The sequence below is a fragment of the Bufo gargarizans genome, chromosome 5, assembly GCF_014858855.1.
Source record: "Bufo gargarizans isolate SCDJY-AF-19 chromosome 5, ASM1485885v1, whole genome shotgun sequence".
Taxonomy (NCBI): domain Eukaryota; kingdom Metazoa; phylum Chordata; class Amphibia; order Anura; family Bufonidae; genus Bufo; species Bufo gargarizans.
In genome coordinates, this window is record NC_058084.1 from 472,933,904 (window position 1) to 472,949,112 (window position 15,209).

Below are 15,209 nucleotides of genomic sequence, written 5' to 3' on the forward strand. Positions count from 1 at the left end.
AGATCTGATCATGGGGGTCTTGTTTGAGCATGGGTTGGTCAGGTCTGAGCAAGGGGGTTTAGATCTGAAAAGGGGAGAGATCTGAGCATTGGGGGGATCTGAGCACTGAGGGTCTCACACTGGTAGTTTGATTTGTGTTGTCTGATCCAAGCATTGGGGGTCTGATTTGAAGGTCTGATGAGGTTTGGGGATCTAATTGTAGGTCAGATTAGGATTGGGGATATGATTTAGGATTCTCATCTGAGGTCTGATGAAAAATATATTTGTTCTTTTTTTCTCTGCTAATGAAAAATAAGAAAAAAATATTTTTAGCAGACCTCAGATCGGATGAAAAATATTATTTTTATCTTATTTTTCTTTGTTAAAACCTAGGTGCATCTTGTAGGGCAAAAAATGTTGTGACTCTTGTGAATAAATGTATAGCTTGTGGCTCCTGGTAGTCATACTTTTTTTGGGGGGTTCTTTGTGTCTGTAAGGTTGGCCACCCCTGGTTTAATAGAACAGGTTCTATAGACATCTATGTGGAATCAGCTGCCGACGGTGTAAAAGGAATGCACCTCTTCTTGACGCTAACATTGACCTGTAAGGCTGAGTTCATAATTGAGTTATTTGGTGAGTTTTGGCCCGTAACTGCCCAAATAAGTGACGTGTGCAGTGATTCTAAGAGCTACGCCTGTCATCAAGAGCTACGCCTGCCACAAATATATTCTGATCGAACCAGCGAACCAGTCTAATCGAATTTTTGATACTGAGACATGAGAAGCCACTGAATGGTGACCTATGGGCATTCTGTACAGTAATGGCAGTAAACAGGATGTAACCTTACTCCAATATGAGGCACTCTCCCACCTGAAAAAACCTGGTGCAGTACAGGGTAGTAAAAATCTCAATGATTTATTATTAAAATATATACAATATATAGTTTCAGCAGGGCCCTTTGCTGTTATTAATTAATAGAAATACATAAAACAATTCATAATTAGATCATAAAACACTGATTGTGAGATATATCAGAAACCGATACAAATGATCTGTTAACAAGCTATGCCTCTAATGCCACCAGATGTAAGGCAGCTATCCTATAAGTCAATGTTCAACCCTTTAAATAGACCTTGAGACATGACTCAAATATTAAATAAGCCAGCACCTCATCTACAGACGGCTGTTTCGGGGTGATTGCCCCTCATCAGTACAGAACAGAGAGTACTGTCTTAAGTGGGTGAAAGTCAGGATTTGGGGGTACTATCTCTCCTTGGGGAGATCACCTTAATCGGCGTGTGGAAACTTATAGAACATACATGTTCCTGGAAAGTAGTTAAGCAAATGAGCTCTTAACAAGCTCTGCCTCTAATGCCACCAGATCTAAGGCAGTATAGTATTTGCCCTCAAACTCTGGACTGTTTGTCCTCAAACTCAAAGATATGGGCTGGATCGCAGATTCAGCCAACAAAAAAGTATAATAGAAAACATTGTGATCAGAAAAACATAAATTGAATAGCAATACTAATCATAATAAATCATTCATGAACAAACTTGCATGTATTAGCATGATTTTTTTCATATGCGTTTTCTATGCATTTTTTGCGCACAATGCATTTTTTCTTTATCTAATTTCCTCTTATTGTATTTCTTATGGGTTATTCTTGTAACTAGAGATGAGCGAAGTTCTTACAAATTCAATTAGGCTGTTTCGCTGAATAAAAAAAAAAAATTTGCTCCGTTATGATTTGCTTAGTCAGAAAGCGCATTTCTTTGTAAGTAGTGGGCGCAATGACGGGGTACGGCGATTGTGCCGCCCTTCATCATTTAACCCATTAGATGCCGCATTCATGGCTGATTGCTGCATCTGAGATTCATATTAAGGTCCTTCAGGGGTTAATCATTAAAAAAATTTTTACTTACCTTAGTGAATCTTTCAGGGAAAATTCAATTTACCTTAAAGCCGAATTTCTTTAAGCACAACGAAATTTTGATTCGCTCAACAATACTTGTAATGGGCACTGTGGGGGGTCAGTGTTAAAGGGTGGGGGGCTGTGGAGATCACTGTTAAGGGGGTGGGGTGCTGTAGATGTCACTGTTATAGTGGATATTGTTGATATCTTTTAACAACACACACAAGCATTAAATTAAATAGAATAAATATACCCATGAAAAGCCACCCCCTGAATACTGAGTGTGACCCACATCTGATCGGTACGGCTTGCACGTAAATATCTGTGCATTGCCAACTGTTAGCAGCACTTGCATATCTCTGTAATTCCATCTGTGAACTGGCCTTGGAGGTCCCTGAGCTAAGTGAGGAAAACACGTGGAGTGCCTGGATGGGGGAGACACCGTATCAGCCACAAGTTTGTATCCATTGACTAACAGCCGGTCATAAAAGAAGATTTTTTTATCTACTTCAAAGCGGTCTTCTGTATGGGAAGTGGTAAAAGTTAATTGCTCTTATGTGACTTGTTATATACTACTTCATCAAGTGGAAACATTGTGTAATTTATATGAAAGCAGCCTCCTGGTCTAAATAGCTGTGAACTATCAGTTCACCCAGCATTGACTACCTAGGGAACAGTGAACTTAATGTTCCTCTGATATTACCGTATTTTTCGCCGTATAAGACGCACTTTTTCTTCCCCCAAAATGGGGGGAAAATGCCCCTGCGTCTTATACGGCGAATGCAGTCAGTTTTACATCGCTGGCAGCGATGTAAAGCGAGCGGGGACTCTGGGAGGGACTGGGAGGAGGAGCTGGGGCCGGCAATAGCGGCGGGGCGGTGCAGTCACTGTACTAAAGGCCCGCCCCGCCGCTCCGGTGTACTAATAAAATATGTCATATTCAATTAATGGTTATTAAATATGCCCCTTTATGCCTAATAGTACCTTAAATCCTAAGCGCATCCGTACAATGCAGGCCGGGCGGGCGGCAGCGTAACTCCCTGATGTCACGTGCCTGCGCCGCCTACTTTATGAATGAAGCAGGCGGCGCAGGCAAGTGACGTCAGTGAGTGACGCGCCGCGCCGGTTGCCCGGCCTGCCGGCATTGTACTGAAGCGCTTAGGATTTAAGGTACTATTAGGAATAAAGATGCATATTTAATAACCATTAATTAAATCAGACATATTATATTAGTATACTGGAGCGGCGGGTGATCTGTGGATGGCACAGTTATGGGCTGGGAGGGTCTGTGGATGACACATGTATAACAGTGCCATCCACAGATCCCCCCCCTGTAACAGTGCCAGCCACAGATCCCCCCATAACAGTGTCTGTCATCCACAGTTCCCCCATAAGTGTCCGTCATCCACAGTTGCCCCCATAACAGTGTCCGTCATCCACAGATCCCCCCATAACAGTGTCCGTCATCCACAGATCCCCCCATAACAGTGTCCGTCATCCACAGATCCCCCCATAACAGTGTCCGTCATCCACAGATCCCCCCATAACAGTGTCCGTCATCCACAGATCCCCAGTAATAGTGCCATCCACAGACCACCTAGTTCCAAACCCACAGCACACCTTTTGGTTAAAAATATTTTTTTTCTTATTTTCCTCCCCAAAAACCTAGGTGCGTCTTATACGCCGGTGCGTCTTATACGGCGAAAAATACGGTATATATCTCACAATGAGTGTTTAATGAACAAATTATGAATTATTTTATGTATTTTTATTAATTAATAACAGAAAGGGCCCTGCTGACATTATATATTGTATTTATTTTTTTACTAATAAATCATTGAGATTTTTACTGCCCTGTACTGCACCTGGTTATTTCAGGTGGGGGAGTGCCTGCTATTATTTTGTATGTAATTTCCACTTATACTAGACATTTGGTTGATCTGTTAGCAGTGCATCCCCCCATGTATCCAGCAGAGGTGAGCCACTGAATATTTTGTAAAGCCTAAAGGGGTTTGCCCACTCCTTTACTATTGATTGCCTATCCTCAGCATAGGTCCTCAATATCAGATCACCAGGGGTCCAACACCACACACCCAAGACAATCAGCTATTTCAGAGTAGCACCGGAGTCTGAACTACACAGCTCCATCCTTAAAAAGTGGGCAGAGCTGGTTACTGTAGCCCTGCACCCATTGAAGTGAATAGGAGCAGAGCTGAAGTTACAAGCACCATGCAGAGGAGTGTGGACAGAACTGTAGTTCCAGCACTGACTTCTTGTACTTGAGCCAATGGGGGATTGGAAGCTTAAAGTGGCCCCAGAAAAAACACTAAAAGAGGATCTTTGTTGTAGGCATGACCAAATTGACAGAGGTTCCACAGAAGTAGGCAGGGAGAACAGAAGTAGTTGAGGCCAGCAATACCATAGTGCAGAACACAATGCCACCCCAGAAGAATCAAATACCACAGTGCAGCACAAAATAATGCTATCTCAGTGCAGTACAGTTCAATTCAAGAGGGTATCTGCAGTTACCAGCAAGTACAGTAACGGATGCCCCAAGCATTAATTACTACTGAGAGCATCAGATCGTTAGGTAACCAACTGTAGCCAGGAGGAGGGCTCGGGTGGCCCACTAGGCACTGGCCCAACGGGAAATTTTCCTGTAAGGTTTATGGCCAGTCTGCCCCTGGTTGAAGCTACACTGACACAGCTGATCGTGGGAGTGCGGGTTGTCAGGGTGGAATCAATGGCAGATCTACAGCACAGTGTACGATGACTGTGTGTTAAAAGCAGATTTTTCCATGGAATTATGCTAGGGTAAGGTGGCAAAATCTGCAGTGAAAAAGTCACTGTGAAAATTCCACCTTGTATGGACCATACTTTTGCACTTAGAGAATGCAAGAGGCAATTAGGGGGCATTCTCACAATTGTAAATATTTCACAGTTGGCAAACCGCATGGCCATGATCCAAAATATAGAACTTTTTATACTTTCCTGCAACATGCGGAGACCACAGACCCACTGAAGTCAATAGGTCCACAATGTGATGCAGCATGATTAGAATTAGAACTTTCTTTTATTTTTAGCTGTGGAAATATGTGGACATTTATAGTTATGCAAATTAGGCAGTTCAAGCACCAAGGGGATTCCTTAGCTCTTCCAGAGGCTACTGCACATCATAGCTGCATTAGTGACGTACCTAACTACCTCACATGACCATTTAGCAACTCATTCAGGATTTCATAAAACATTCTTTCTAGCCCCACCTAAAGTCAGTGGTCGCTTACTTTAAAGATCAGAAACACTTCAGTGTGACAAATAAGGACAGTATTGTTCATATGTATATTTCTTTTTCAACAGGATTTAATTCATACATGTATTTCTTTCTATAAATTTAAAAGGTGATTGTGAGATGGCGATATGTGGTGGTGTCAGCTGTATCATCGAACCTCGCATCTTCGTTTCCCTTTGTAAGGCAAAGATGCTATCCGCTGATGGAACCAGTAAACCTTTCTCTAATAGAGCAGATGGATACGGAAGAGGAGAAGGATGTGGCATTATTCTACTAAAACCTTTCAAAAAGGTATGGATTGTTGGCTAACTCAATATTTTCTACAAGTCTTCAGCAAGATCACTTTTTTATTGAGCTCCACCACTTGACTCCTGACTCTAACGTTTCACCTACGCGTCACTTTAAATTAAGTAATTTTAATTTATTTATTTTTTCATAGAAAAGTTACTTCCTTCTCTTATCAGGATCTTATCCTGCTTCCCCTCCTCTTTTCCTAATTCTATAATTCACTGTTCAGACCTATCTTCAGTGAAGAAAGGCTGCCTGCTCACTGGAAGATCAGATTAAATAGACGTCTATGGAGAAAGAAGGGAGGAGGGGGAAGAGAAGGGAGAGGATGCTGCAGAGTATTGCTGGTTTATAAGTGATTTTCTGTCTTAACTGCTGCATTCACATTTATACTGCTAGTTCTGGTATGTATTGTCCTTCATTACTGCTGCGGATTTTGAGGTTGCGCTGCAGAGTGTAAGGGAAAAATTTTTCCTGTTTCAGCACCTCCTATGCCTGGACATACATTAAACCAGCTAGTTTCAGCCCACAACCCCTGAAAAAGCTGACAATTACAGGAAGATTCCAGAGGAAAAACTACCTGAAATGGCAGTTACACTTGAAATAATGCTTTATCATGACTGCTTTCCCTACAGTAACTAATGTTTTGGTTTGACACCTGTTTTCATCATGTTCACTGGACATTTGGTGCACATGCTATTATCCGTGTCCGCATTTCTATTTGGCTGTGAATATTTTGTTTAACACTTGGTAACATCGCCTTCATTTTAACATTTTACAGGCTAAAGAAGAATACTGTAAAGTCTGGGGACTTATAAGTGCAAGTGCAATAAACCAAGATGGACACTCAGTATCACCCATCACAAGGCCATCTCAAAATCAGCAGGAATATTTATTGCAACACATCTATAGCAAGATAGATCCATGTTCTGTGCAATACATTGAGGCTCATGGTACTGGTACACCAATTGGTGACCCAACAGAAGCTGCCAGCTTAGGAAATATCATTGGGGAAAAAAGGAATGGAATGACACCCCTAAAGATTGGATCCGTTAAAGGAAACATAGGTCACACTGAATCTGCTGCTGGAGTTGCTGGCTTAATAAAGGTTCTTCTCATGATGCATCATGAAATAATCCCTCCATCTCTACATTATTCTAAAGAAAATGGCATCAAAATGATTGGTGAATCAAAACTAGAGATTCCAACCAGAACTGAAAAGTGGCAGGAGGACATCAAATTTGGAAGAATGGCAGGAATAAATTGTTTTGGGTTTGGTGGAACTAATGTTCATGTTGTTATCAAACAAGATAAGCAAGAATATCCCAAATATCACTCAAAACGATCAGTTGACATATTGATATTATCTGCAGCCTCAAGCAAATCCCTTCAACTATGTATCGAAGACACAAAAATAGCATTAGGCGGCACAACATCCTTAACTCTGGAGAACCTGGTCTACACAGCAGCTTGCAGGAGAAGTCATTTAAATTACAAACACAGAATAGGATTTATGGCCTCTTCATTAACTCAATTGCACCAACAGTTACAAACTGTGAGCAAATACCCCCTTATAGCTACATCCAGCCCTCATATTGTGTTTGTATTCTGTGGTAATGGAGTCCTTTATAAAGGGATGTGTAAGATGTTACTTGAACATGAGCCAGTGTTCAGGACAACATGTATGGCAGTTGATAGGTTGATTCAGTCTTACACCTCCATTTCTGTGCTGCAGTTGTTACAGGAAGAGTTTGATGATTTTTCAAAACCAGATGTGACACAGTTGTTGCTCTTTACAATTCAGGTGTCATTAGTAGCTCTCCTAAAACACTGGGGGGTAAGGCCAAACTGCACTGTGGGCCATTCAGTTGGAGAAGTTGCGGCAGCACATTGTTCTGGACTTATTTCACTTGAAGATGCTGTAAAAATTATATATTATAGGAGCACACTGCAATGCAAAGCTGTTGGGGGACTTATGTTGGTAGTTGGAAATATACTCGTGATGGAAATATCAAAAATAATTCAGTTATACAAGGGAAAAGTATGTATTGCTGCTTATAACAGTCCTACTTCATGCACATTGTCAGGTGACATGTTTTCAATAAAACACCTCCAAGGGGAACTGACCAAGAAATACAATGAAAATAATATATTTCTGCATATACTTGATGTCCCTGCTGCATACCACAGCCACATGATGGATCCTATATTGAATGAGATAAAAGAGATGTTGAGAGATTTACAGGAAAAAGATATTCATGTTGATATTATATCAACAGTGACCGGAAAGCCTGCATCCAAAGGAGATTTCACCACTGGTGATTACTGGGCTAAAAATATTCGTGAATCAGTTGCCTTTCAACAAGCTATAGAAGCTTCAGCAAGAGATAAAGAAAACACTCTATTTATTGAAATAGGTCCTCGGAGAGCACTACAAAGGAACATAATTGAAACATTAGGCCCCAACACAACAGTATTACCTGCTTTACAGCCCAATAAAGAGTATGAGACCATCTTTTCCATGCTGATTGCACTTTTTACACAAGGATACAACCCTGAGTGGTGTAATGTTTTTGACGCATATAAATCATCTCCATCTATTATTCCAAGATATCAATTTGATCACATCAAACAAGATATCAGATATGAAAAAATTAGACAAGGGAACCAAACTGCATCCAAACTGCGTCCTAACCACCCATTAATTTGCAGCTTGAGTGAGGATTTCACTGACTTCCAATGTACGGTATCTAAAACCATTACTTCCTATGTCTATGAACATACAAACTGGGGTTCTGCCCTCATTCCAGGTGCATTCTATGTAGAACTTGGATTAGCAGCTGCATCCATGAGCTTCAAACCTAAAGCACCTTTAAGTTCTTTAGAAATCAGTGTAACATTTTCCAACCCTTGTGTTCTTCACCAAGACTCTGTTGACCTGAAAATCAAGCTACACCAAGAAGGCAAAGTAACTCATTTTGAAGTTCTAACATCACACATTTTTGCAAGTGGGCAACTCCTAAAGAATAACTCTATGGCAAACACAGTAAAAAGAATCTCAGTTGAACAGATATTCAGTAGATGTACCTCTATTTTCAAAACTGAAAGGACTTATGAGCAGCTCTCTACACTTGGATTTGAATACGGGAAAAGTTACAAGCATCTGGGTGATGTTCATTATGGAAATGATCTCAAAGAAGGGATTGCCAGAGTGAAAGTGAGTGAAGAAGTCAGAGAAACAATGTATGAGTACCACATCCATCCAGTCATTTTAGACTGCTTTCTTCAAATGGGAGTTTGTGTGGGATTGAGAACAAAAGAATCAGCAATCTTCCCATCATCCATTGGAAGTTTAACGATTCTACAGCCTCTCCAAGAAGAAATGATCATCTACATGAAAACAATAAAAACAACAGAGAAGTACATTGAGTTATGTGGATGTTTTGCAGACAACACTGGTTCAATTTTAGTAGAAATAAAAAGTGCTAAGTTGTCATTTCTAAAACAAACAGAGAACAAACAAGTGAAAACTTTTTACCAAGTTAAATGGACACAATGTTCACAACCCAGTCATATACCAGAACACGAGCCAAAAATGTTGATTTTTTCTGACACTCTAGGAATAGGTGAAAAATTATCAAAGTACATGCCAAATGAACCTAACTATATTATGTTCAACAGCTGGGATTCAGATTTTCAGGCACAAAAGCTTCTCAATAGTGACTGCACTGATGTTGTGTTTATGTGGGGAATCCAAAGAGTATCTGAAAACATTCCAAACAACCTTACACAATATCTAGCAAAATGCTGTGAAGTTTATCGACAGCTGATCTTAGCAGTGAGTAAAAAATCCCCTAAGCCTTCTATCCGTACAGTGACATTCAGAACAGTAGACAGTACAGTAGATAGTATTAACCCTGGATTTGCATTTGTCGGAATGACAAGAGCTTGTCTCTTTGAAATGCCTGACATAACATTTCAGCTGATTGACATTAGCTCCACAAGTCCCCAAGATGTTAAGGCACTAGCCCAGGTTCTTCATAATTATAACCCAGAGGACCATCCTGAGATCTGGGTTAATGAAGGTTCTATTTATGCTAATGAAATAATTTTCACTGACACTGAAAAGAGAACAAGGCAGATCGATTATTTACAGAAATCTGATAATTTCACCCTTTACACTTCAGAGCCTTATACTGTAACTAATATTTCTGCTGAACAGTCTAATTACAAATTATTTGAGCTTAAAAGCAAAGACTTGGAAATCTGTGTTGATGAAATTTGCATCCACACAGATGATTATTTTCCTATTAGCCTTTCAAGCTGGAAATATGGGAATACTTTGTACTGGAACTCGTTGACTAGTGATAAGCATGAGCTTGTTGCGCTGGATTTTGCTGGTATTGTGACTGCCGTTGGCGAAGGTGTTAAGAGATTTCAGGTTGGCAATCGAGTTGCCGCTTGCTATCCAATAACTGCAACCTCTAACATCAGTATTCCCGAAAATGTTTGCTTCTTAGTCAAAAAAGCTCCACTGATAAAAAATGCTCCTTGCATCTCATTCTTTGTCTTAGCCTGGGAAATTCTGCACAATCAACTACCACGTGCAAAGAATAAGTCTAAACTTGCTATTCTAACGCCTGATGTAAACTCAGTCCTATGCAAAGTTTTGGCCAAGACAGCAAAGCAGAGTGGATGGGAAACTGTAATATCTGCTGCAAGTAGGGCAGTTGATAAGCAGTGCACTTCAATGGTTATTCTTCCGACAGTAGGAGATGTCCCTAGAGAAGTTCTTAATGCACTACCACTCCTCAAAGATGTGGTATTAGTATCTGATCATAAAAATAATAAAAACTTGCGAAATACAATTCTTAGCAGCAATGAAGACTTTCAAATCCACTTACTTGATATTTCTGCTATTTTCCAGAAGGCATATTTGCAACAGCATTCAAAAAATCTGCATAAGTGGCTTTATTCCATTACTTCAAAAAACACCATTAACATTCCAAAACGCTTGATTCAACCATCATGGAGAGAATCTGACTGTCATATTGGAGAAGCCAGCTACTTTACTTCTCAGTCCTTACCGGTAATTGAGCTAGACAATAGTACTGTCTCAGCAATACCAATGTCAGCATCCAATCCAATGCTCTTCAAAGATAAAGCTGTTTACATTGTCACAGGTGGTCTGACTGGTCTTGGATTTGAAACAGTGAAATTTATTGGGAATAATGGTGGTGGCCACATAGTGATTCTATCCAGAAGAAAATCAACCTATGAAATGGAACAACAGTTAGCTGAGATTCAGAATCAAAATGAAACTACCAAGATTGTCACTTTATCATGTGACATTTCCTGTTACCCAGAGGTTAAAAATGCCATTGATTTCATAAAAACAATATTTCCAAATATCCCGGTGAAAGGTGTCTTCCACAGTGCTGTTGTTTTTATTGATAGGATTCTGCAGAATCTAAACTTGTCCCTGTTTGAGAAAGTTCTTAGCCCAAAAGTAGATGGAGTTGTGAATCTTCACCTTGCCACATTAAACATGAAACTTGACTATTTTGTTTGCTATTCATCTATTGCTTCATTTGTTGGAAATTCAGGACAAGCAAATTATGCTGCTGCCAACTCCTTTCTAGAAATGTTCTGCAAATACAGAAGGAATATGGGCCTTTGTGGACAAGCGATCAGTTGGGGTGGCCTCAATCTTGGATTTTTACGCAATCGGCCTCATATGCATAGAATCTTAGAAGCAAAAGGAATACTTCTCTTGAGTACTGTGGAAATTCATGAGCATCTAAAGAAATGTCTTCAATTGAATAATCCAAGTCAAGCAATATTCAAATTTAACTTTAAAACCACGTATGAAAACCAGATGTCACAAATCCCAGCACTAAAAAGGCGGTTCTACAGTGTGGTACTAGGAGAGATGAGTAGTTGGGAGCAAACATCAAAAGAAAACCAATCTTTAAAAAGCAAAAAGGAAACATGTGAAGATGATATTTTGTTAGTAGTTACTGAACTCACAGGAGTCAGCCCAAGTGACATCACTATGAGCACTCTTCTCAGTTCTCTGGGGATTGACTCAATGTCAGCTATGACATTACAAAGTCGTATCCTCAAAGACAAAAATGTAAACATACCCCTGGTCAAACTACTGGATCCCAACACAACAATCTCAAATCTGGTATCACTGGTTAAAGAAACCACTGGCGATAAAAAAGAGATTGGAAGCGAGATAATAGAGGAAACTCTACTGTAAGAAGGAAACAATTAGTCAATATTGGGCAAAATTTATTGAATTACTTTTGCTTACAGCATTCATTGCACATTTATTGATGTATAGCAATAAATCGTGATGTGATTTTTAGAATAAATTACTTTATCATCTCAAATATTTTTATATCCTTCAATTAATCCAGTTTAGTTGAAATCTGTCCATATAGACTCAAATTTGAAAGACAGGCTGCTTAATGCTCTTCTTTGTTCCAGTCCCTTGGTGCCCCATAATTACAACTGAGATCACATTGGTCTATAAAGATGTTACTTAAATTCCCTCAACTGTCAGTTGATGTCATACTAGTAGACACTGAATAGCAACAGTAGTGGTGGGGGCACACAAGACCAGTGCTAGGCAACACGAGCAAAATCGGAAATTAAAGTTTGTTGCAAAGCTTATTATTTTTCATTTTTATACATGTAAGCACACATTTTTTATGATTAATCAATATTTATTAAGTTTTAAAAGATTGGTATAAAAAACAACTAAATCAATCTATGGACAACAAAAATACAAAAAATATAAAAACATCATACAGAGATAACAATCAATATCTCTCAAATGCAAAATAGAAAATAAGAGCCAGAATTATTTTTACTCTACGGTAGTTTGGCCTAATGGTATCGACTACCCACAAAATGACCAAAGATAAGAGATTCATTATGCTGATTTGCAAACTAGCCACCTATGGTATTTATAAGGCAGCCAGATTGTCTGACACGAGACACCAAAACAGTCACAAACTATCAAAACTGATATAAGCAAAATGTATTGAGAGAATCAAAATGCACAGAATGAAAAGGAAAAAAGACGTAAGGAGGAAAAAGGGGCAGGGGCCCTCTAAGGCCTTAACATCCATTTTTAAATTCAACCAGTAAATGAAAAATGTATATTTTTTTGATCTACTGTATAAATCATATGTTTTATTAAAAGGCTAGAATAAATAAATCAGGGAGCAGCACTGTAAATCAAGCAAATGCCAGCGGCTGAAGGGCGATCCCTCAAGCTCAAAAATACAAAAAATAAAGAAACTCTGCAGCACTTCTGTGAATGTGCGTTTTTTTTCACCCGGTATCATGCAACGTTTCAGTCCTCTCAGTGGGACCATTATCAACAATTATTTAGATTCTAGTATATTCTTAAACTCATCCCTGTTTAGAATATCAGGTGTTTGTGATCATGTGGCTTTGGACCTGTGGATTCAGATGTGATAGATAGCTTTAATTATGTCTTGATTGGAAAGCTGTACCTTCCAGGACCTGTGGGTTCCCTGACAGCCTCTGATGCTGCTTGCGATCATGTGAGCACCATGTGATTTGTCAGGTGGACGTCACAGGTCCTGGTTTTTCTCTAAGTATATTTCTGACATGCGCAGTCTGTAATCACAGACGCTCTGGGAGCCATGTTTCCCTACACACGTGGGAGCCCTGTTCCCCTACAAAAACATACAGGTGTTTTTAATTATCTTATTAATATTGAATTGTATATTTTATCACATTATTTGCACATAATAACTTGTATGAATGTAAAAAACCTTTGTGTATGTCAATGAATTGTTCATGGTCAGCACTTGTTTTAATGCAACACAATTTTTAAAATTTTTATCACTGTTATTTATTAATTATTTTCATTGCCTCATAATGATGGTGTCACTATTTATATGTGCATTGAGCCCCATTACTTTGTAACCACTGCTTGAGAATAGTCCCACTGAGAGGACTGAAATGTCGCATGATACCAGGTGAATAAACGCACATTCACGGAAGTGCCGCGTAGATTCTTTATTTTTTATATACAGTCTATACCTATATACAGCCTATACCTATGTACATATATACAGCCTACACCTATATACAGTCTACACCTATATAATGTCTATACCTGTATACATTTTACACCTATATACAGTCTACACCTATATACAGCCTATACCTATATACAGCCTATACCTAGATACAGCCTATACCTAGATACAGCCTATACCTATATATAGCCTATATCTATATACATATAAAAATCACTGCAAAAAATGCACCAAAATAATACACAACTGACAATACTAGCCAATTCCTTAGGCTGATATTAAAAGCTGAGAACTTTGCCAATCAGGAACATATCGGAGCCCCTCATGCACCACGTCACAGTGTCTCAGCATGCATGAGGTCCTACCACTCAACTGCCTGTGGTGTGTGAACAGGGTCTGATTCAGTGCTAGAAACCAACTCACAGCCAGGCTCTCACATGCCTCCATAGTGGTATCACCAGGGCCGTTTCTAGGGGCGGGCGGGACGGGCGGCCGCCCGGGGCGCTGTCAGAAGCAGGGGGCGCCCTTGAGGTAAAAAAAAAAAAATCCGTTAAAGGATCGGGCGGCCGGCCGGCGGCGCCCCTCATGCTGAGCCTCCTGAGCGGCCGGCTCAGTGCTACGCAGCCTGCCTGCGCTGCAGACTGCTGAGTTGTTCGTGTAGCGTGGCCGAGCTCTGTTCGGTCCGGCCCGGGGTACAGGAGCATTTGTTTCTTGTACCCGGCCGGACTGAAAGGAAGTGCACACTAAGTGAGCACTTCCTGTCAGCCGGGTACAGGAAACAAAAGCTCCTGTACCGCGGAGCGAACAGAGCTCGGCCACGCTACATTAGAGGTGACAACATTGACAAGGGGGAGTAGAATGAGACTGAGAGTGACAAGGGAGGGGGGGGGAGTAGTAGAATGAGAGTGACAAGGGAGGGGGGGGGGAGTAGTAGAATGAGAGTGACAAGAGGGGGGGGAGTAGTAGAATGAGAGTGACAAGAGGGGGGGGAGTAGTAGAATGAGAGTGACAAGAGGGGGGGGGAGTAGTAGAATGAGAGTGACAAGAGGGGGGGGAGTAGTAGAATGAGAGTGACAAGAGGGGGGGGAGTAGTAGAATGAGAGTGACAAGGGAGGGGGGGAGTAGTAGAATGAGAGTGACAAGGGAGGGGGGGGAGTAGTAGAATGAGAGTGACAAGGGAGGGGGGGGAGTAGTAGAATGAGAGTGACAAGGGAGGGGGGGGAGTAGTAGAATGAGAGTGACAAGGGAGGGGGGGGAGTAGTAGAATGAGAGTGACAAGGGGGGTGGGGGGAGTAGAATGAGAGTGACAAGGGGGGAGTAGAATGAGAGTGACAAGGGGGGAGAGAAGAGAGTGACAAAGGGGGGGGAGAAGAGTGACAAGGGAGGGGGGGGGAGAAGAGTGACAAGGGGGGGGGGGGAGAAGAGAGTGACAAGGGAGGGGGGGAGAAGAGAGTGACAAGGGAGGGGGGGGAGAAGAGAGTGACAAGGGAGTCCGCAGAGCCAGACTGCAGCCAGAGACCAGATCATCTAATTGTCCTGGTGGTAAGTAGACAATGCAATATGTGTATTATTTAATTGTTTAGTTATTAATACTACATTTTGCGGACCGCACATTGCCAGCACTAAGAGAATATGCCTATTCTTGTCCGTTAT

At 40.7% G+C, this 15,209-nt stretch overlaps 1 protein-coding gene across 3 annotated transcripts in view; it reads left to right on the forward strand.

Annotated features, from left to right (window-relative positions):
• Positions 1-11,924, forward strand: part of LOC122938661 (mycocerosic acid synthase-like polyketide synthase) — a 45,998-nt gene extending 34,074 nt beyond the window's left edge. For all 3 annotated transcript variants that reach the window (XM_044294347.1, XM_044294349.1, XM_044294348.1), the window contains exons 5-6: positions 5,291-5,472; positions 6,251-11,924. In XM_044294347.1, the coding sequence (XP_044150282.1) occupies positions 5,291-5,472; positions 6,251-11,734 (5,666 nt within the window). In that variant the 3' untranslated portion in view covers positions 11,735-11,924. The remainder of the gene's footprint in view (positions 1-5,290; positions 5,473-6,250) is intronic.
• Positions 11,925-15,209: the final 3,285 nt, after the last annotated feature.